This window comes from Saccostrea cucullata, unplaced genomic scaffold (assembly GCF_032062105.1).
Source record: "Saccostrea cucullata isolate Sc308-1 unplaced genomic scaffold, CSIRO_AGI_Scuc_v1 ctg477, whole genome shotgun sequence".
NCBI classification, from domain to species: Eukaryota; Metazoa; Mollusca; class Bivalvia; order Ostreida; family Ostreidae; genus Saccostrea; species Saccostrea cuccullata.
Window position 1 is genome coordinate 202,080 of NW_026930652.1, and position 21,903 is coordinate 223,982.

Sequence of the window (21,903 nt, forward strand, 5' to 3'; positions counted from 1 at the left end):
GGTTTGTCTTGACCTTGACCCAAGGTCATTTGGGGAAGTTCAAGGTCACTGGAAGAAAAAGTTCATAATTCGTGTCCGGTCTACATCTTTTTTATGGATAAACTTGGTAGGTTCTCATTCTGCACAAGGATTGCCCATGACCCAGGGGTTTGTCTTGACCTTGACCCAAGATCATTTGGGGAAGTTCAAGGTCACTGGAAGAAAAAGTTCATAATTCGTTTCCGGTCTACATCTTTTTTATGGATAAACTTGGTAGGTTCTCATTCTGCACAATGATTGCCCATGACCCAAGGGTTTGTCATGACCTTGACCCAAGGTCATTTGGGGAAGTTCAAGGTCACTGGAAGAAAAAGTTCAAAATTCCTGTCCGGTCCATATCTTTCTTATGGATAAACTAGGTAAGTTCTCATTTCACACAAAGATTGCCCATGACCCAAGGGTATGTCATGACCCTGACCCAAGGTCATTTGGGGAATTTCAAGGTCACTGGAAGAAAAATTTCATAATTCATGTGTGATGCATATCTTTATTATGGAAAAACTTACTTCTGAAAAAACCCAGCGGGGGGTATTTTGTCCCGTTTGGACAGTTCTAGTTTTTTTTGCTATTTTCAGCTTTTCTGGAATAGCAGATTAGCTAATAAAAAATAGTTGGTGGTTCTTTGTTTGTAAAATACAAACATAAATACACAAATGACTGTGGGAATAAAAATGTTGAAATTGATGCAAAAGTTTTGTTTTCTTTTGACTATTGCTACAAAATTGACCAAATGAATAGATATTTCTTTTTTCAAACATCTTGTTTTATAAAAGGATTTTTAAAAGAAAAGCAACAGGAAGTCCATAAATGAAATATCGGATAATTTATATATTTTTCATATTCATGGACTAGAATAAAATATATCTTTGGAAATTGATTATAAATAGATATACACTGTATATATAATTTGTATTTCAATACCAGTAGCAAAATTGCTTTGACATTTAGGAAAGGTCGACTGCATGAACTTTGCAATGAAGATTCTTTTCTTGAATGATAAAAGAGTTTCAATGATTAGAGTTGGTGAAATATACAGGAGAACTTTGCAACACTGACAGATTTAGTAACCAAGATTTGTGGAGAAATATTTGAAAACGGTTTATTTTGGGTTGAGTGGGCAGGAGAATAATGATCCACTTAAATTTCCTCAAATGCATGGTACTTTCTTAAGAGCACTTTATATGGAGTTATGTTTAACTAAATCAAAGTTGTTTTGTGGATATTTATTTGCCGATCCTTTTATTTCATTGAAAATATTGCAGAATTTTAAAGCTTCAGAAAAATAATCTCAACACCAATAAAGTATAGCAATCAGTTATTAGATATTTTATTGAAAATATTAGGCCAAAAACTTAATAAGGAGTTAAATATATTGGTCCTTATAGACATTTTTTTTAAATTGCCCATATAATACAAATTTCTAAATTTTGCAAATAAGTGCTATTTAGAAAAACTTGATATTTGTCTGGATTTTATTATGTATATATACATATTAATTTAATCATAAAGAGCTTAATTATTATCATCAGGCATATATTTTTTTTGGTGACAGAGTATTCTGGATCCTGTGGGAGTGAGGATGCTGGGAGGAGAAGAAAGAGTTCTGCTAAATACCAGAGACAGAAGAGGGGCGGTAACAACAGGGGAGGCAACTCTAACAGTACGTCTCCTTCCTATTCTCTTCTTGTGTTTAGTTATAAGAGTTATCTCCCTTTTGCTATGTCAATGTTCAGCACTTTGGCAATAATAGCCTTAGATGAATGCATATAGAAATCTTTTTTAAACATTCATGAACATATTGAGCAAATGATATAGAGTTCTGAATATTTGCCAATTCTAGTTTTTTAAACAATTTTCCCCCAATAGTTGCATTATTGCTTTTAGAAGAAAGAACTCTTTGTATGCATGTTTCATTTCATACACGTTTTTTTAGGTATGAGAGATTCAGATTGGTGATTATTGAATTTAGGGACTGCGTAAATAATGCTAGAGATATTGGAGAGAAGGAGAGAGAGATGTAATTGAGAGTTTTTTATTATTTTATTAACTGTCTAAAGTACATGTAGGAGGGTACTAAATGTTAAATAGGTCCACAGGAGCAATAGATTCCAAAAGAATCAATGGAGTCCAAAAAAAGCTGATGACGTCTCTACCTTGTTTACAAAGGCCAGAGCGGAACAAAATTAGATCTAGAGGGTGTAGAGGAGGGAAGGAAGATACTACCGCGTAAAAAGCTAAAAATTGTAATGACTTCTGGATTTAGTCTTGTTTATAGTCGGTATTGACTTTATTTTGGGTTGTTTGTTTCGAGGAAATCACCATTGCTATCATTCAAAGCACTGCAGTAGGAATTAATGGGGACTTGATAACGCTTCGTACATGTTATTGTTTTTAGTTATCATATGCATACTTGAGCAATACAAATTAATTCCTTTAGATCACATTTGACAAATAAGCTGTTAACTGGGAGGATTGTAGTAAAGGCAGGGAAATATTCTATTTGTAGGAAAATCTCTGAATAGTTTAGCACTTGGTTACCTATTTTAAGTAGAGTTAGTATTTTGATCAGCATTAGTATTTTGAAGGATGCAGTTGATCTAGCAAACTGAAAATAGTTGTATTTTGATGTTATGTGTTTTGATTTCAAGAATATTTTGGTACCGAAACATAGGATGATATTGATATGGAGCAATATCAGAGATTTCAAGGGTGCCGTATTAATGGTTAATTTCATTGTTTGAAATGGGCACTAAATGGGTTTTTGGACCATATATGCATACATTGAATTATGTTGCTATTGTAGTTGAAATAATTGATGATGCTACTGTTGTACCTCAAAATTAAGCCAGATTGGAAAATCAAAATTGATCAATTTATTAAGAAATTTTGTTCAGAACTTTAATTTTGCTGTGTAATATTTGGTTGCACTCATTGAGGCACCAAGTTTTTACTAAGTGTATAAACACAAAGTATCTAGTAAAAAAATGTAGGAAACATTTTGAAAGTTGTTTTTGTTGTTGTTGTTTATCAATCTTTACATAATTATATTCAAGGATTTTCTTTTAAAATTCTCTCTTAAATGAAAACAGCAAAATTGCATGCTCACATAATTCTATATTTTTATGACACTCTCTTTCATCTTTTACACATTATACAGAGTTTTATCCTTTAAAAGCTAATCTATTTAGTTGTTAATGTATATTTTCCACAGGGCATCTTTGTCAAATTATTTTTCATGGCTGGATTAATCAAATACATACATACATATCTAATATTTAAATGTGAGTTATTCAATGGAGCATAATTTATTGGATGTGATCCTACAAGGTAATATTTATGAAGTAGGCAGCCTTGTTGGAGCATGTTGGAAAATTAAGGAAAACATCTTAGTCATGAAAGGATACAGTTTTCCAGTACAATTTTTCTCAATTTTCAAGATGAGAGAATTAATCATCATTTAGTTTTAAATTTAGGTCAAGGTCCATATTGATCAAATTTAATCAATTATTATTTGCTCTGCAGTTTCTCTGAAGTGATTGAAGAATGCAACAAACAAACAAAAAATCAAAGGACATTTTTCCTTGCTCATTGGCATGAAACCATAAATTTGATATTTCAGTGTCATCTCTCCTGACGTTATAAAACAACAAACACATTGTACTTTTGCCTTATCGAAATTCTTTTATTGACGAAACTGCATTGGAACTTCTAGCTTTTGTCTCCAGATTATATCCATTGGTGAAATGAAGATTAATCCCTGTGTTTGTCATTGTACAGTACTATTGAATCAATGTCTGCAATATTTGGTAGGTTTTCAATCCTCCTTTGAGGAGAATGCACTCATTGTCTTTTTGTCCCATTAATGTAACAAATATTGACCTAGTTGAAAATCGATGCCCAGACAAAGGGCTGTCATTGTAAGGGGCTCTCAGAGCTATATTGATTCCCAAGACTCTAATTTGATAGGATTTTAATTTTAAAGCGGAGGTGCTCTAATGAAATGGATGGGCTCAGGTCTTTAGTTTGAGCCATGTGGAGAAATGTGCCAAGAACAAATGAAATGAATTAAATATTCAAAACAAGAGACAACTTGACATGTGTATCTGTCACACTACAAGTGACCAAGTACAATATATCAATGGCTTAAATGGAGCATATTTGGGAAATAAATACTTTGATTACTCAGACATGATGAAATTTCAAAAACTTGAATATATCTTAATTGACTCTACCGAATTAATGCAAAACAGGCATTATTTTCTTTATACTACCCTTAGGTCCCTGCATGTGTCCCAATGGTACGCAACTGCATGCTTTCATTATGAAATGAAAAGTAGTATGTAATTGTCTGTTTCATTGTTAAATTGTATATAATATGAAATTTTGAGGGAAATATTGATGAACTATAAAACTGACAAATCATAAAGTGTAAATGAAATACTGGCGTCACATGTTTATTTAGATCTGAAATCAGATGTTACACGTTAAACCATGTAAATAATACCAAAAGTTGAAATCTACAGTACAGGCAACGCGGATCCCGTATTTCCCGCGTCCCCGCCGCGGTATAATCACAAGGCGGTATTTGGCCAGGTAGACAGGTAAACCGCGTTCCCTCCGCGGGAAATTCATCACTTACCTGTCCCCGCCGCGGTTAAATCATCGATCAATTAATGAATATTAGTATCGTAAACAAACGGGAGTTATCTCCCCGAATTGAAATTTGCGAATTTTCCCTGTAACAAAAAAAAACAAAAAAAAACAAAAAAACAAAAACAAACAAACAAAAAAAAAAACCCGTGTGTTTATTAATAAATTTTGCTATGAATAGAATTTAAACTAAGAAAAAATAAGTTTATATTTGTTTCTAAAATTACATATCAATCTTTGAAATTGAATAGAAAATTTCATTAAATTGTTACGTCTTTGCAATTGGTTAATTATTCTATGTTATTAAGAATCTATCAAGAAACAAAATTAAATACTAGAAATTTTAATTAGTTTTTTTTTTTTATTTTCATATGATATGCAAACTGTAATAAATGTTGAACTCAGACTGTTTAAGTTTCGATGAACGATTTTCAGCATTCATTTGAAAAAAAAGATGTACATCTTTTAAAAAATGTACATCTTCATATTGTTTATTAATTAATTTCGATTTATTGTATATAAAATGTACAGGCTTTTTCTTAAAGTGTCAAATTACCAGAAAACATCCGATGATGAGCATTTGCAGTTACATGTAGTGGGCACGTGAACTTAAATTTTCTTTATCCAAGATATCAAGAAAAAGTTCTATTTTTCTTTATTTCTCATCGTTTATGTTCTGTTCCCAAATTAATTTAATTTAATTAATTAATTTTCTTTAATGTATTTCCCTCTTTTATATAAATGTGCAGGCATTTTTCTCAAATTGTCAAATGACCAGAAAGCATTCGATGACGAGAGTTAACTTTGAGCACGTAAACTTTATACAAGAGATCAAGAAAAAATATCGTTTTTCACCTTCACATTAACATGTTTTACTTTTTAATACTTCACAAACGAAATTATAGTTTATATTAATAAATATTCAATGCAAAAATTCATATATTTTTGTTTTCTTTGACAAATTCTGTTTCTTTGTGTATTAAGTATTAGCCGCGATCATTTCCTGTGTATAGGGATTAGCAGTGCCTGAACAGGAAACGACATGCCCTGGGGGTTTCACACCTGTCTTATAGTATACCTTGGGTAACGCTCGCTGGATGTGCACATCGTTGTCTAGCCATTCAACAACACATTTGATTCATTGTTTCATTATTATTTCATCGATATCATATTCAGATGCGATATTAGCCTTGGAATTTGTGTCAAATTATTGTTGCTTTTTTTTAAACGGAGTGTATAAAAAGAATAAAAGTAAAAAAAAAAAAACTTTTAAAACAAATTAATGAAGTATTTGATATTAATTAAATCAAATAATGATCCATTACTATGTTATTTCGTGTCTGTTTATATCTGTACCAGTTAGAAGATTGAAAGGGAGAGAGAGAGAGAGAGAGAGAGGAGAGAGAGAGAAGAAAAACATCACAATATTATATACATGATCGTTTTTCCTCCTTTTTGATCAGTATATCAATTTCTTAAGTCTAGCGAATAAAACTACCGCTGATTTATCAGTTTATTGACATTTGTGGATTTTGTCTAAGTTTTATTGTTATTTATCGAGAGACTTGTTTATGATCCACTTTCTTCTTTTGTTTAGCATGTTTAGCATATGTACATTTGAATTACTTCCCTTTTTGTCGCCAGATAGTTACAACGACAGATTTTGGTGGTAAAATAAAATGTATTTTTGTTATAAAATTTGATTAAGAAAAACACAGTATATTAAAATTGTCGAATTATTGAAAATATTTATTTGAAACAAAAATTTTTAAAAAGATTCTGTCTGCAACAAAAACATTCTTTATTTCATGCATTTCAATTCATGAGCTACACATGAAAAAAAAAAACCGGCTTCGTTTTACAATGTCGTAGGAAAACGCATACAGGTAATACACTCAGGTAACATCTGTGTATATAGATAGTATGTACACTAGACAGCGTCGTTCCATCGGGGCTTCTCATCCGCTTCGAGTAAGCTCCACTCCACACCAAACTTACCTGAGGAAAACCGAACGGTTACACAGACATCTGAAAACTTGAAGCATGGCAACTTGCTGATTAAAATAAGTTAATTTCTGTGTTGTGTGTTCAAAATATTTTAAGGGCCCATATTTATGTTTGTGTTTTTTTGAACCGGAAAAATCTTAAATTTGTTTATGTTCATAAACATGATTTTAGTAATTTTCGAAAAGAGCAGAAAATAGAAATACATTCAAATACTAGCTATGATATTATCGATAATCTGAATAGAAATATATACCTGTGATTATTTTATTAACAAGACCCCCCCCCCAAAAAAAAAATCGTCGATATTTAGTTCATAGCCTTACAGTGTGGCGCATAATAATGGAGCAACGGTATTCCTACACTTAGGCTTGTTTTCTTAAAATTTAATTGTAATTATGTATCACTATCTATCATCGTTTTTCATGCTATTATTTATAACAGACATGTATACAGAAGTAAAATGAAACCAAATGACTGATATAATCTCGCAGATAAAAAACACATAGCTACATGTAACTGCAACTGCACGGGCTAATTGTGAACACCGGATTACAGTGCATATAAAGACAAGCGATATCATGGCATTCTTTAAATTTTAATTATACCTTTTTAGCAATTTGAAGATCATTTGGGGTGTCATTGTTGATTTTGAAAATAAACTTTAAGTTAATATATTCAATAAATTATTCGACTTTATTTCATTCTATACTGTACAGGTATTACTGTTAACAGACGTTTTTGAGAATTAATTAATTTTGAGTGACCATTGGTTAAAAAAAAAGGAAAAATGTTTTTTATTAAACAATTTGATAAAACTTAAAAATGATTTTTTTAAAGAATCCATGTAATGGCATAAATCTATTAATAATAATGTGGTCGTAATCCCCCCCTTTAATTTCAACACTATTAAAAATCGACAATACTTTACAGGTAAGAACATCTAAGCTAAAGAATAACGGTAGCGGGCCCCGCCGCGGTGTAAACACGGTCTCAGGTAGCACCGCGATCAAAACCCGCGACGGTGTAACGCGGAAAGGATTAATACACCGCGGAGGGGACGCGGTCTAATACGGGATCCGCGTTGCCTGTACTGTATGTTCATATGTTTCAGTCTTCTCTAGTTTCAGTCTTGTCAGAGACTTCTGGTTCTAAAAAAAAAAACTTAAATCTATTGCAACATTACAATCATTTGCCTTTAACACATTAAGTTATGGACTTATTGATTTTACATTATAAAAAATGCCATCAATGTAAGGAAAATGTGATAACTCTGTTTAATGATTGAAAAAGGAAAATGTTACGACAGACTTAATAAAGACAACCAGGTGATAAAATGTATAACACCAACGTACTGATGCTCAGTGGTCTATCTCCATCACGGGGAATCAAATGAACGGAGGATTTTGTCTGGACCCAGTTAGAGTCTGGTGTCATTTAGGCCATTTTGCGGGATATGTCAGTCTCCTTTATTGGTCTTTACATTGTCAGTATAAAACAGTGGCTCAGTGGGACATTATTTTATCCCAGAACATTGCCCTGCCCCACTTTAGAAGGATATTATAATCCCATTTATTGTCTCAAAGTAACAGAGCTCTTTTAATGCTGTTGAAAATGTTTTTAAAAAGGGACGTCAAGAAGAAAATAATGGAAAAGGAAAATCATGTCGAGTTAAGTAATGTATCAAATGTATAAAAATGTTGGATAAGGTTTCATTTAGATTCCCTTATCTATTGATTGGGAATACGAGACAAGACCTCCTCAGATCCATAGTTAAAAGATAGGAAGATGGGTGGTAAAAAGAATAATTGACCAAATGGTTAATTATTCAATTCCATTTACGAAATTTTTTGAGATTTAAGTTGTGGGATGTTGTGCTCTTGTGTTTGATAATGTAAGAAACTGGTTTAATAATTGATTTGTAAAGATAACCTTTTCAACTTTCATTTAATTTTAACCATTGACTTCAGTGACAAGATTAAATTCACCTCCTGTTGTTTGCGAACACAGCCAAAGCCTGGCCTTGTGCCATTCAGATGTGTTAAAAAGGTAAAATGAGAATTCAAGTCACAACCTGTACATATTTTTTATAAGGAAAAAAATTTGAAGACAATTTATTTTTTAAAAGGTTCCCCAAATTCACAATAGCTAGAAGGTACTTTTGATTGAAAAGTTCAATCAACATTAAAATCGGTGGTGTCAATTTATATTCATAATTCGATCAGGTGTGAGAATATTTTGAATATAAAAAATTCCAACTTAATTTTTAGGTTGAGATTTAAACATTCCAATTTTCACAGCGACATTTATGAAGTTATTTATGACTATAACAAGCACTTTTAAACTCATTAATATGTATAAGAAACATTTATGCCTTTCTTCATTCAATACAAGATACTGGTAAAAGATTGAATTTTCATGTATAGCAGTGTTTGTTTTCATGACATGGAGACAATTTCTTTGTAAAAGGAGATAAATAGACAATGGACTTTGAATCATCAGAGATCATCAATTTATTGCCTTTACAGGGTGATAAAAGTCAATTTAAAACACCTCACATTTCTGAGGCTTTATAAATATTCCGGCAGATAGAATACCTACACCTCATTGTGACTTAGTATTTATTATCTGATCATGATAAAAAAAAAAGATGTTCTTTTTTTCGGCAATGAGCAGTTGTGCGACTGATTAAATATTGATTTTCAGTGTTATCTGATTTTACGAGTGATCTAATGATGTTGATGGCACTTCATTGAGTTGTTGATCAAATTGTAAAAGTGGGTAGGACACGAAGTGTTACTAACACATTACAACTTTTAACCGAGACTATAGGATTGGGCAATGTCCTAGCTGGCCTCCATTCACTTCATTCAGTGACAGAGCATTCTTCACCATATTGTGTTAATTGAATAATAATTAAATAACTTTTTTTGGTGGAAAAAAAATAAGTTATGGTTAATCGTGGAGCAGTTTTGTCTAGGGAAAAAAAGCTGATTGGAATGTGTCTTTTTGATTGGCTAGACGAGGAGGAAACATCTTCTGTAATCAAATTCTGTAACAGGGAGTCTGGTCTTCACTAGTAAAAGTGTCAAAAAGACGAAAGTTTACTCAAATCTCAAGATGAGGGGATAAATAGCTTAAGCTTGCCTTTCATTTGCTGAAATTCTTTCCGTCATCCATCAGGTTCTATTTTGTATTATAAACACAAAGAGTGTTGATAAATTTAACGAATGACTCATTCTAATATGCTTTTGTTTACTTTATTGGGAAGATTTAAAAGTTAATTCTTAATTGTTAATCTGCTCTGATTGTAACAAGATTGTGCAACAGGATAATGAAAAAGCTATTGTACTTTAAATCAGTAACGGATTATTGGAGTTTAGTCTTCTAAATAGCACAGAGTGGCTGATTAGAGGATAATTTAGGCATATTATTGGAAATGGAGAAATTTTTGTGAGTAATCCTCACCTTGCAGATGGAAACCTAATTGATAATCATTGATTGAGGTGGACCTGAAACCTGCTCATGTATGTAGGTCTGTCCTAGTGGCCCTCAGGTAGGCTCTCACCTGAGAAGTTAATGATTTCTCATTAAAGGTAGAGAGATCAGTGTACAGGACTGATGATTAGCTGTGCAAGGCATGTAGATTGCTTTATTTCACCGGAATGGTTTTATATAGATAGATATATTTGGCCAGTGTATTAATCTGTGAAGGACAAGTTTTGACAGTTGTTGGTGAATTCTTTTGGTGCTCCTACTGCACGAAGACACTGTTTCTCAAAGGACGGGGAAATTGATAGTGCATGGAATATTGAGAATTTAAATTTCATTGCGATCTGCTTGCAAATTACCTACAGCACTAGATGGGTTTGTCTTTATCGAACTCTGAAGAGGCGATCAAATTTTTTGTGACATAGAAAAGTAATCCTGTATATTGTCGCGAAGACTTTAGTGGATCGATGTTTACCCAACAGATTAGGAATTTAAAGTTGCCTCTCTTATTCAGAAGTTTAAAGGAACTTTTTGCCGTATTCATGTGAGCGGTTATTTATTTCTTATAACCCCCCATTTGTAAATAAAAGGAAAGACAGCCATTTACTGAGATAGATGTCAAAAACACCTGAAAGTTTGGGATGTGTAGAAGTTTTCCTTTTAAAAGATGTGTATCTGGAGAGTATAGCTGATGTCCGTTATAGGAATTGACAACTGATTAAGCATGGAGAGATCAATGAGAAGTTGCCACTCGAAATCATTTAATAAAAAATTAGTTGTGATTAGTGTTTGGACTGGTTTGCTGGATATTGAAATTCTCAAAGATCGTGTGAGAAATGGAAATCGTGGATATTATTGTACACTTAACTATTTAACTGTCTGATTAATGTGTCACAGGCCTGAAAATGTCAATGTTGTGTTTTTGAACAGTTTAATGTCAATATGAAATTGCTATTTTGTATTGCTGTGTTGCTTTGTCCATGAGCGAGTTGCGTCATGGAAATTCAGAAGTTTGCCAAAAGTGTTTTACATAGGAAAACAAAAACTGAGGATTTACGTCGCACTGGTTCATGGAAACCAAGTAAAAAGTCCACACTCAAGTTTCTGAGTAGAACTCGCAGTGAGCCCGAGCGAGATGATTCGTTGGAGGAGGACACGGAGAGCTGGGTAGCGACGTTACCAGATCTACCCCCCATGAGACCACGTAAGTCCTCAGGGTCAAAAACTTGACTGAGTTCTGTAAGGAAATTCATGCTTTCACAAAATGGTTTTGAATCATGCTTACTTAAAAAATCACATATCTTTTGAGAAAAAAGATTTGACTAGCTGCCTTGAATGTTTTTATGCCTATTTAACTAAGTTGATTACATGAATAGGTAAAAATCAAAGCAGTTAATCAGCATTTCTATTAGACTATAAAATTACCAAGCACACCATGAATGAATTTCATTTCTTAAAGGATATATATTTAAACAAAATATTTTTATAGGCTTTGAGAAAAATTAAATGTATCTAATTCTTGGTATATACCTATTCATCGATTGAAGTCAGAAAATGTTTTGGTAAGGTGCCTGAATTTTTCTGGCAGTGACAATATGGTGTATTTCGACAAGTCTATGTAAATATAGATAAAAAAAATTATTATGGGTATAGACAGGGAATATTGAGGTTGATTTCAATTGAAAAGTAAGAGAAGGGGTTGACATATTATATATCTGAGTAGACACAAATGCTGATCGTAGATATTGAATAAGTCCTATTGATTTTGACGTATTGAATAATCTAGCTGGTGACTAGAAATGTAAGTCATTCCTACATTCCACTGAATAATTTACTGTTATAGATGGAAAGGCTGATAAATTAAGTCCACAGGGGTAATGTCAAACAGCTGATCATATAAATTGATTCATTGATATCAAAAATCAATATACTTTTAAAATATTTTCAAGGTTGCCCTCATGACTTTGCAATTTATAAGCCCAAACTCCAGTAAATAATTCTCTTTTAGGATATGTAGCTGAATCTAGATCATTTTATATAATATGTTTCTTCATCCCTTTTTTACTGAATGATGAAATATTGGAGATAATTGGTGCCAGTAGTTTTTTTTTTTTTGAAAGTTCTGGGAGAATTTACTCATGATGTTTTTAAAAATTTTACAGAATTGTTTGAGACTCTAATATTATGGTACTTAGCATGTCTACAGTAATGAAATTTTGCAGGGATTTTATATTGAATTATTTGATCAAATTTTGTGCATTTAGGGACAGTTATATCTTTTTGAAAAAAGACTTTACATGGAAGTGTTATCTTCGATAAAGCATCAATGAACCTGATTTTATGAATTGGTTAATTTCAGTGATAATGTTTGAGGTGGATTGAGAATGAACTGGAGGTTCATTAATAAAGAATATGTAGATGAACGTGAAGGAGTACTAAAACTGTTACAGAGATTAGGAAAACATAATGTCCTTGTTAATAATTGATGTACTTCCTGCAATAACCGATAATGGATGTAAATAGCTTTGAATTGATTGTGTAAGCATACTTGCATCTGCAGTATTAAAATTTAATTTATTTTTTTTTTCAAAGCCATCATGAAAGAACACTTGATATTTTCAATAGCACTAAATATGTCAGCATGTATGTTAATTAAATAATGCAATAAACATGATTTCTTCTTTCATTAAAAAAACTTCTTATTTGAGATTGATTTCAATAATTTGTTTCATCTAGATGGGATACAAAATTGTTGTCTATCAATCACTCCAAAAAATTACCCCCCAATTCAGAGACAATATGCATAGACAAAAATAAATTTTGGACGGTAGGTGTGAAAATTTTTTTCCTCAGGAAATTTCAGTTTCAAAATATGTGCTTGTTCATTTGCAAAACGAGATGAGGATGACTGCACTGCTTTATGCCAGGATTTGTGTCTATTTTAGGTTGCTCCCATTGTTTTATTACCTTCTGTTTATTTATTAAAGAATCTTGTCAATTTGTCAACAAATTTGAAAATAAAAAGGATTAAAAACGTTGATGCCATACATGTTAACCTATTGTGATGAAAAATAGGGAGATTCAGACCTCAAAAGCGGTAGCATTGCGCGCGAGTTGTTTAACGCTTGGATTATCGATATCTTTCATGTAATATACATGTATATTATAAGCCTTAAATGAAATCAGGTATCTACACTAATTAATCTTAAATATCAACAGCAAAGAAGAAGACAGAAATACCTTAAGTTTGACATAAATTGTACAAATTCAAATATTTTTCATGCTCATCATTTTGCTTGGATTGGCTGCATTACTTAGCTTTTTAAAGAGTGGTCTTTGCTGATATAGCCTAGAAGCAATAATTCTGAATGTTCAATCAGTTTTTAAACAAAACAAATGATGACATGGTTTAATCTAGATCTAAAACAAGTTCTTATCTTTCGTTATATAAATCAGATTTCCCGCGATGATCGAAAACGAAAGTAGAGATGTGCCACATGGCTTGGTCAATCGAGTGATTTCTATTGACTTTAATGATAAAGTTGTGAGCTTCTGTGCTTTTAAAGACGATGTCAAATGTTTTCATCTAATTCTTAAAAGCTGTATCTCCTTTTTCATGGCAGGGATGTTGATTAATTTATCGTAACCAATGTAATCACTGGTAGTCTTGTGTTGTTGTCGTTGTCAAATCCGTGCTTGAAATCTATGTACAAAAAAAGCGTTTGTATGATTCCGAGTCAAATCACGCCATATCTATGCGAGATTTTATGAGAGTGGCTTCAAAAATGGATACCCAAGCGAACCAAAAATACTTTAGACGCAGCTTTTGTAGAAAAGCGGTAGATTTGTGAATTAAATCGGTAGGCGGGAGATGGAGTGAAAAAGCGGTAGACTCCCGCCTAAATCGGGAGAGTTAACATGTATGTTGATGCAATGAAATGATTTGATTTTTTTGTCCAAGCTTACTACTTTACAAACATATAGGGAAATTACACTATCGTCAATAGCTCTTGATTTAACATTAGGTTGAAAAAAGAATTGTATCAGAGAGAGAGTTATACATGTATAAGAAAGGTAATGTGTCAAACAAACAGACATATGTATACTTAACTCTATTTCAAGAGTCTGTGCTGATTGATGTGTCACAGGCCTAAAACTTTGCAATTTGAACTTTGGAATCTATTTGATGACATGCAAACCTTATTTTAACATGAGTCTCTCTCTCTTTCTTGAAAATAAATATTGTCCAGTATATATCAAGTACCCAGGCATTGATGAGCTTTGAGAGTTTTATCGAGGTTCTCTGGTTGACAGTTCTATAGATCAAGGCCTACATTTGATAGAAATGGAAGTGGTTTGGCACGCTGTGATGTGTGTATTCTAAGCCTTTTTATAAATGTCTTTTTAAAGAAAACTGAATATGTAATTTAAGTAAGGCACAAAAATGAATTGTAATTCAAACCAATTATCTAATGATGCCACAAGAAAACTCAATTGACAAACCCTTGTGAAGGTTAAGCTAATAGATTTCTAAATGAATGGAATGTGAAACTGTATGTTATAGAAAGCGCTTTAAGTATGATCAAAATATTTTTACGGAACAACCATCAACACAATTTACATTCTCAATCTTGTTTGATAATTTAAACGGGAAACATGACTATTTTAGAATTGAAGTTAACAAATTCGATGACAAAATTCAGAAAGAAAGTGGGTTTCTATTTCAAGATTTATAAACATTCGAGACATGTACAAAGATAATTGTGCAAGGAAAAGAATTGTTCAAAAGGCAGTGAATAAAGTATATATGTTGCAGTTATATGCAAATGTTTATTAACCTGTTAAATCGTTGGAATCTTTCTAATAACAAATATTTTGATTAAACATTAGTGTTAAAATGGAATTCAAAAGTTTAGGTTGGTGTGTTAAAAAGTTGTATAGATAAAAATGGTGGGAATTTAAAAGCAATCTTTTCTCAGAAATTTTTATAACACATGCTCCCTTGATATGCACTTACAATATTCTGTCTTCATTGTTAGGAATATATGGTCACTTCACTTTGCAGTGTCCATGTTTAAAGTGTTGCCCTGCTTTGGTATAAGTTGAATTTGGACATTTCTTGTATAGGTTTTGAGGTCCTAAATGTAACTTTTGGTCCTGTAGGTCATTCAACATTTTCTGATGCATAACATAGTGTAAGACTTTTTGTCATAGTGACTCTTTCCATTTCATTGTTTCATTTGTTTGCACACAATGGATTGAATGTGTCACATGTGAGATCTGTTTTTCCTTGGTTTATTGAAATACTTCTCTTGCTAGGTTCCTAGTACTCTTGCAGTATACACTGTGAATGATAGACAAATCAATTAGGGACAAAGCCAACTTAGCCAAGTCATTCAACTTCATGATAATCGTATTAGCAATACCCAGAAATATTCATCAAATTTGTGCAAGATTTGATCAGAACTAGGACTTGACTTAAAGAAATACTATAAAGAATCCCAAATTAATCAAATATAAGTGCACTTGTACACCAAGATTATGTATCATATTTTATATATTTCATCTAATTAATTGAAATGATTTTTTTTTTGTTTTGGGACATAGTGAAGAAAATGAATATTTTGTTATACAAGGTCTGTTCTTTGTTTATATAAAACAAAGGTGAGGAATAGGGGCACTGTCTTTTCCATATTTGCCGAGAGTGTTTGATATGTCTTGCATAGGTGTATGATTGACAGATCTAGCACATACCAGGCCCAGCGCGTGGCACTACTTTTAGTCTATCACGTTTTTATTGAAGACTGCAAATTTACATCTGTTAAGACCGTGTTTACTTTGGTAAGACATATGGATCTTGGAGATTAATAGTGTCATTTGGAGAGGTGAGATTTCGAGAAATTGCAGTGTCATGTTGCTATTCCCATAGGAACACATCCATCTGATTGATTCCGATTAATAATTATTGGTAACATTTGTACAAGTATTAATGACGTAAAAAAATCAGATCACTCACATGAGTGTTGGGCATTGATGTTTTCAATTAAAGGTGATATTTAAACTTCATTTATTAAAGGAGTAGTTCTTGGTCAAGTTTGCATGTCCTAGAATGTCCATAATAACAGGGGTTTAAAATGTTTGTAAAATAAAGAGTGCTGACTTTATAGCTTAAGTTCAAAAGGATTCTCCGGGTTCAAATAAACTTAAACATTTGAGATTTGATTTGATGGACTTAGGTCCTACATTATGCAGATTTTCAAAGTTGATTGGTCATAATTTAAAGGAGTGTGGCCTATAACAAATAATAAATAGCTAGTGGCAAATAGGAGAGAACTCAGATTTGAACAGCAGCAATATTTATGCTGAAGATTTTGAAAGCATTTGGAAAAAGAGAATGTGAACAACAGAAATAAAAACATAGAATGGTTTGTTTTGGTTGTAGGTTCTGCGTGGAACTTTGAGGATGACACGGATTCTACGACGTCCTCGGAGACGATGACCAGCGTGTCAGATGATGGATCTGTTACTCCCAAATCCTCCCAGCTCTACTACACGACTCCACCAAAGGCTGTAAGTCTGATGTTGCAGGGCACTCATCTAACTCTTTTGCATTGTGAGAATAGAGAAATGGGTAGGAAAAGGGTGGGGGGTAAATAAGAGCTCTCTTGTGAGATCCTGTAATGACATAATTGAATCACTAAGAGCGGTTACACAATATATACAGGGTGTCAAAAAATCAATATGCATGTAAATATTTCCAGGTATATTCTAGAATAAATGTGACATAATTTGTTCAAAATAATTATTTTTTTCTAATCTGTATTGATCATTATATTCATATTCAAGAGCAAACATCTTGGTGGTAAATTCCACAAAAATCTGACTACGTGGTATATCTCATTTATTCTTTTTACGGAAAATTTAATAAACAGTTAATTTCATCATATAGCAACAAAGAAAAAAATCTTTTTCAAGAAATTAAAAGCTATACATGTACTGAGTTTTCTGCAAAATAAAAAAAATAAATAAATAATCCATGGAGTAATCCAGTGATGTGATTTAACATTAACTTATTTTTTTCTTACAAAATTTTATACACTTAACAAGTAACAAATTCTGCAAATATGTGGAATTTTTGTTTTGCTAAACAGGATACATTGTATTTGGGCAAAAGAGACACAAATATTTTCGCAATGGAGGTAATGTTAATGTTCACAGCCTACACAAAACTATAAAGTGTTGGAGGAAATATGCATTATAGCAGGCAAAGTCATCTTATACTGTGGTCAAAAAACAATAGCTTTGACCACAACAAGTCACCTATGCATGACTGTTACTGGACATAAACTTTAGTGCATTATCTACTGTGCCGAATTTTTTAATAATTCTAGTCTAAATAAAGTCAGTGACTCGATGTCTAAATGTTTACCGAGTGAAATTAAAAGATTACAATGTCATGACAGGAATAGAATGCCTACCATCTCAAAAAGATGCTAAAGAAAATATCTGTAAAGTTCACAAGAGTTTACGGAACCAGAATTTGCTTGAAGCATTGTAATCTGGGCTGATCAAGAAGGGATCAAGTCCTTATTTTATGCTCATCATCACGTTTTTAGGGGGGGATGCACTCTGTGGCATATTTCATAAAGTGATTGACACTGTTAACCATGTTAACTGATGATGGAGCAATATAAAGGCATATTATGTGTGTTTGTCAGTGATAGTGTATAGGGCCAGGGTATTTTAGTGATGAGAAATGCTAAATTTCTGTAGTATTTTCTGGAAAAAATGCACTTGCTTCACACTAAGCGGAGTATTTTTAATTTTCAGAATATGGTCAGAAATCAAGATGAGAAGAGGTAAGGAAATCTATTTTCTCTCTCTCTGTCTTTTTTTAATTACATCTGCATTTGCAAAGAAATAAAAATAGATGTCAAAAAAAGAAAATGTAGGGGTAAAATGAGGATTTGAAAACTAATGTATATATAATAGATCCAGATAAGTGGAGATTTGAAAGGAGAGAATATGCAGTGTTTTTCTATTATTCCAATGAAACCCATCTCAGATGAAAATCAGAGGCTTTTGTAAAGTGTTTTTGAGACATTATAGAATTTTTTATACAGCACCTTCAATTCTATAATGGTATTCAAAAAAATGCTAGACATTGAATCTTTGGAGACTGTCAACACATAACGAGGTAATTAATATTTTATAGGAAATAAATAGTTCACTTTATTTCTGGTGATAAGAACAGAATTGAGGTCTGGTTTATTTTATGATATTGATCTCAAGTTTCTTTTTCAAACATGAAAAAAGTTTCTCAGATCAAATATGCATTCAGTCTAGAGTTACTCCCCTTTGGTCGCAGCATACACATTTCTTGACAACATGATTTAAATTATCTACTCATGTGTCTTAAATTTCTTCTTCACGCACCATTGACTTGTAATTAGACATTTATAGATGTTGCTCTGCAGTGCAGTTATGCTTGATTGCAGAGCTTTTTACTTGGCTGTTTTTCTCTAGCACGCTCTTGTGGTGAAAACATAAAATACTATTAAAAAGTGATTAACGCTCCAGTATTATTTTTTTTGGCCCATAATCACCCCCAGAGGTACATCTTAACACCAACACAAGATTTATTTAGTTATCTTAACCTTGAATAAAGTTTTCACTTCTATAAAGGAGAAACAAGGGGGACGTGTTTGATAATCATTGAAAAGGGGGTAATTAGTTTAATTAATGGTAAGTTAAAAAATGTGTTTAACGACTTTTCATGACTTGTCGACACTTCTAGAGGTATACACAGGTGAAAGTAATGGCATACACTATAGAGACAAGTGTCCCATTTTATAGAAACCCCACTGGTAGAAGACAACACACTTCATTTGTCTAAGTAAATAATCACTTGTGTGTGACAATTGAAGGGAAATTAAACAAATTTTGAATTTTTGAACAGATTGGAAGGCCCTGGCACCTCTCTATACAGAATCCCTAGAAGACTGAGTCAGAAGGATAAAATACGGGAAGATTTACTGCACGATAGACAGCGATCTGTCAGCTTAGACTGGTGAGTTTACAAAGAGATAAGCTTAGACTAGTGAGTTTACTGTAAGGTTAGCTTATAGACTGGTGAGATTACAACAGGATTAGCATGGACTGGTGAGTCAACACTGAGATAAGGTCAGCTTAGACTAGTGAGTTTACTGTAAGGTCAGCTTAGACAGTTGATTTTACAGTGATATAAGGTCAGCTTAGACTGGTGAGTAAACACTGAGATAAGGTCAGCTTAGACTAGTGAGTTTAAACTGAGATAAGCTTAGACTGATGAGTTTACAATGAGATAAGGTTAGCTTAGACTGGTGAGTAAAAACCGAGATAAGGTCAGCTTAGACTAGTGAGTTAACAATGAGATAAGTTTAGCATGTTGAGTTAACAATGAGATAAGTCAGCTTAGACTGATGAGTAAACACTGAGATAAGGTCACCTTAGACTGGTGAGTAAACACTGAGATAAAGTCAGCTTAGACTGATGAGTTTACAATAAGATAAGTAAGAATGATGAGTTTACAATGAGATAAGTTTAGATTTGTGAGTTTACAATAAGATAAGCTTAGACTGGTGAGTTTCCACTGAGATAAGTAAGAATGATGAGATTACAATAAGATAAGTAAGAATGATGAGTTTACAACGAGATAAGTTTAGATTCGTGAGTTTACAATAAGATAAGTTTAGACTGGTGAGTTTCCACTGAGATAAGTTACACTGGTTAGTTTACAATAAGATAAGCTTAGACTGGTGAGTTTACAATGAGATAAGTAAGAATTATGAGTTTACAATGAGATAAGTTTAGATTTGTGAGTTTACAATAAGATAAGCTTAGACTGGTGAGTTTCCACTGAGATAAGTTTAGACTGATGAGTTTACAATAAGATAAGTAAGAATGATGAGTTTACAATGAGATAAGTTTAGACTGGTGAGTTTCCACTGAGATAAGTTACACTGGTTAGTTTACAATAAGATAAGCTTAGACTGGCGAGTTTACAATGAGATAAGTTACACTGGTGAGTTTGCAATAAGATAAGATTAGACTGGCAAATTTACAATGAGATAATTTACACTGGTTAGTTTACAATGAGATAAGATTAGATTGATGAGTTTAAAATGAGATAAGCTTAGACTGGTGAGTTTACAATGAGATAAGCTTAGACTGGTGAGTTTACAATGAGATAAGCTTAGACTGGTGAGTTTACAATGAGATAAGCTTAGACTGGTGAGTTTACAATGAGATATTTATATCAGCACAGGTAGAGGGAGCTGAAGTTAAGATTGAAGACATTTACTTAACAGTGTTATAACATCCATTTTATTGTTGATTTTTTTGTTTATTTGAGTGTTATTTTAAATGTATGTTTTGAAAGATTCAATCAAAATTTAAAAATTGAGAAATACAAATAATGGATTAAAAATGTTCTTTACTTCAACATAACTGATGAATCTATGTTATTCTGAATACATGTATAACATTTAGTTTGATTATTTAATCTTATTTTGATCAATATATAGCTGCATTAGGAAAAAAATATGTAAATGTACCGGTATATACATCAAATGTTTATGATAATTATAAGACCCATATACATCTGATAAACCAGTAGGTAAGGAAAAAAATTCAACAAAATATTTTAAAATTAATCCTAGTACATATATTCCTTTATTATCATGAATTGAAACTTGCACATAGTGGTACAAAAAAATACAAAATTTGGGTGTTCCATTCACTGGCAGATGGAATGTTGATTAATTTCTCTGTTAAGTTTTCCACTCTATTTACATAAAAGTATTTCATAACTATATATTGACTTTTTTAATTGATTGACAGACTAATGAATTACAAAAAAGTGAAATTTGATGTGACATCACATTTTTTCACGAAATTGTACAAGATTAGTTTTTGACTAGCTATGACTTGATTTTATTTTCCACAATTATGAAATGATTAGAACGAGACATATATTTTTGCTATGTACCTATATGGTCAATTTTCTCTTCATGCAGGTGTAACTAAAAATATCCATGCTTATTTTCTTCACAGAGACATGTTTTCATTAAATATATTTGTCTTATTAATAATAAAACTCCAATAAAATAAGATACTATTACTTTCACCTAGGTAGCTAATCTGAGTGAAAACCTTATAAATGAATGTTGTATATTACATGGTAATTCTTATCTAAAGTCTGCCAGTTGAACGATTTGTTTTTCAATGGGTGACAGATACAACATTCAGTCGGGTGCAATATAAATTAAACTTCGGAAGCCTTATCAGTATTTAAAGATTAATGGCTAGAGTTGAATTAAAGCTTTGTTAAATTCCACGGCATTATTTTGCATGCACAATGCCGATGTGGAAGACATATTCAAATTTGTTGATATTACGAGCAGTTGTACAGGGATCTGTCTCGGCACGTCTTGTATAAACGTTTATAACGTTCCCGTCTTGGGACAAGAGATAAATAAAGTCTTCAAGCCCGGCTTTACCTGTCCAGAGCTAAATGATATTAAAAGTCGATCATACCTACATGTGAAATGAAAAGTTTTCATCTATAAACACAAATATACAAAAGGAGGGAGATTTATGTTTTATTCAATGTCACTTGTCAACATGTAGAAAAAGGAATTTAATTAGTGGAAGGTAGATGTAAGTATATATTTTGTT

General features: G+C 32.2%; 1 protein-coding gene across 1 annotated transcript in view; it reads left to right on the plus strand.

The window, feature by feature from the left end:
- The window catches only part of LOC134229457 (ankyrin repeat and fibronectin type-III domain-containing protein 1-like), an 83,900-nt gene that overhangs the window by 47,968 nt on the left and 14,029 nt on the right, over positions 1–21,903 (plus strand). The window contains exons 5-9 of the mRNA XM_062711208.1: positions 1,592–1,699; positions 11,168–11,389; positions 16,628–16,755; positions 18,016–18,044; positions 19,145–19,255. Of these exons, the coding sequence (XP_062567192.1) occupies positions 1,592–1,699; positions 11,168–11,389; positions 16,628–16,755; positions 18,016–18,044; positions 19,145–19,255 (598 nt within the window). The remainder of the gene's footprint in view (positions 1–1,591; positions 1,700–11,167; positions 11,390–16,627; positions 16,756–18,015; positions 18,045–19,144; positions 19,256–21,903) is intronic.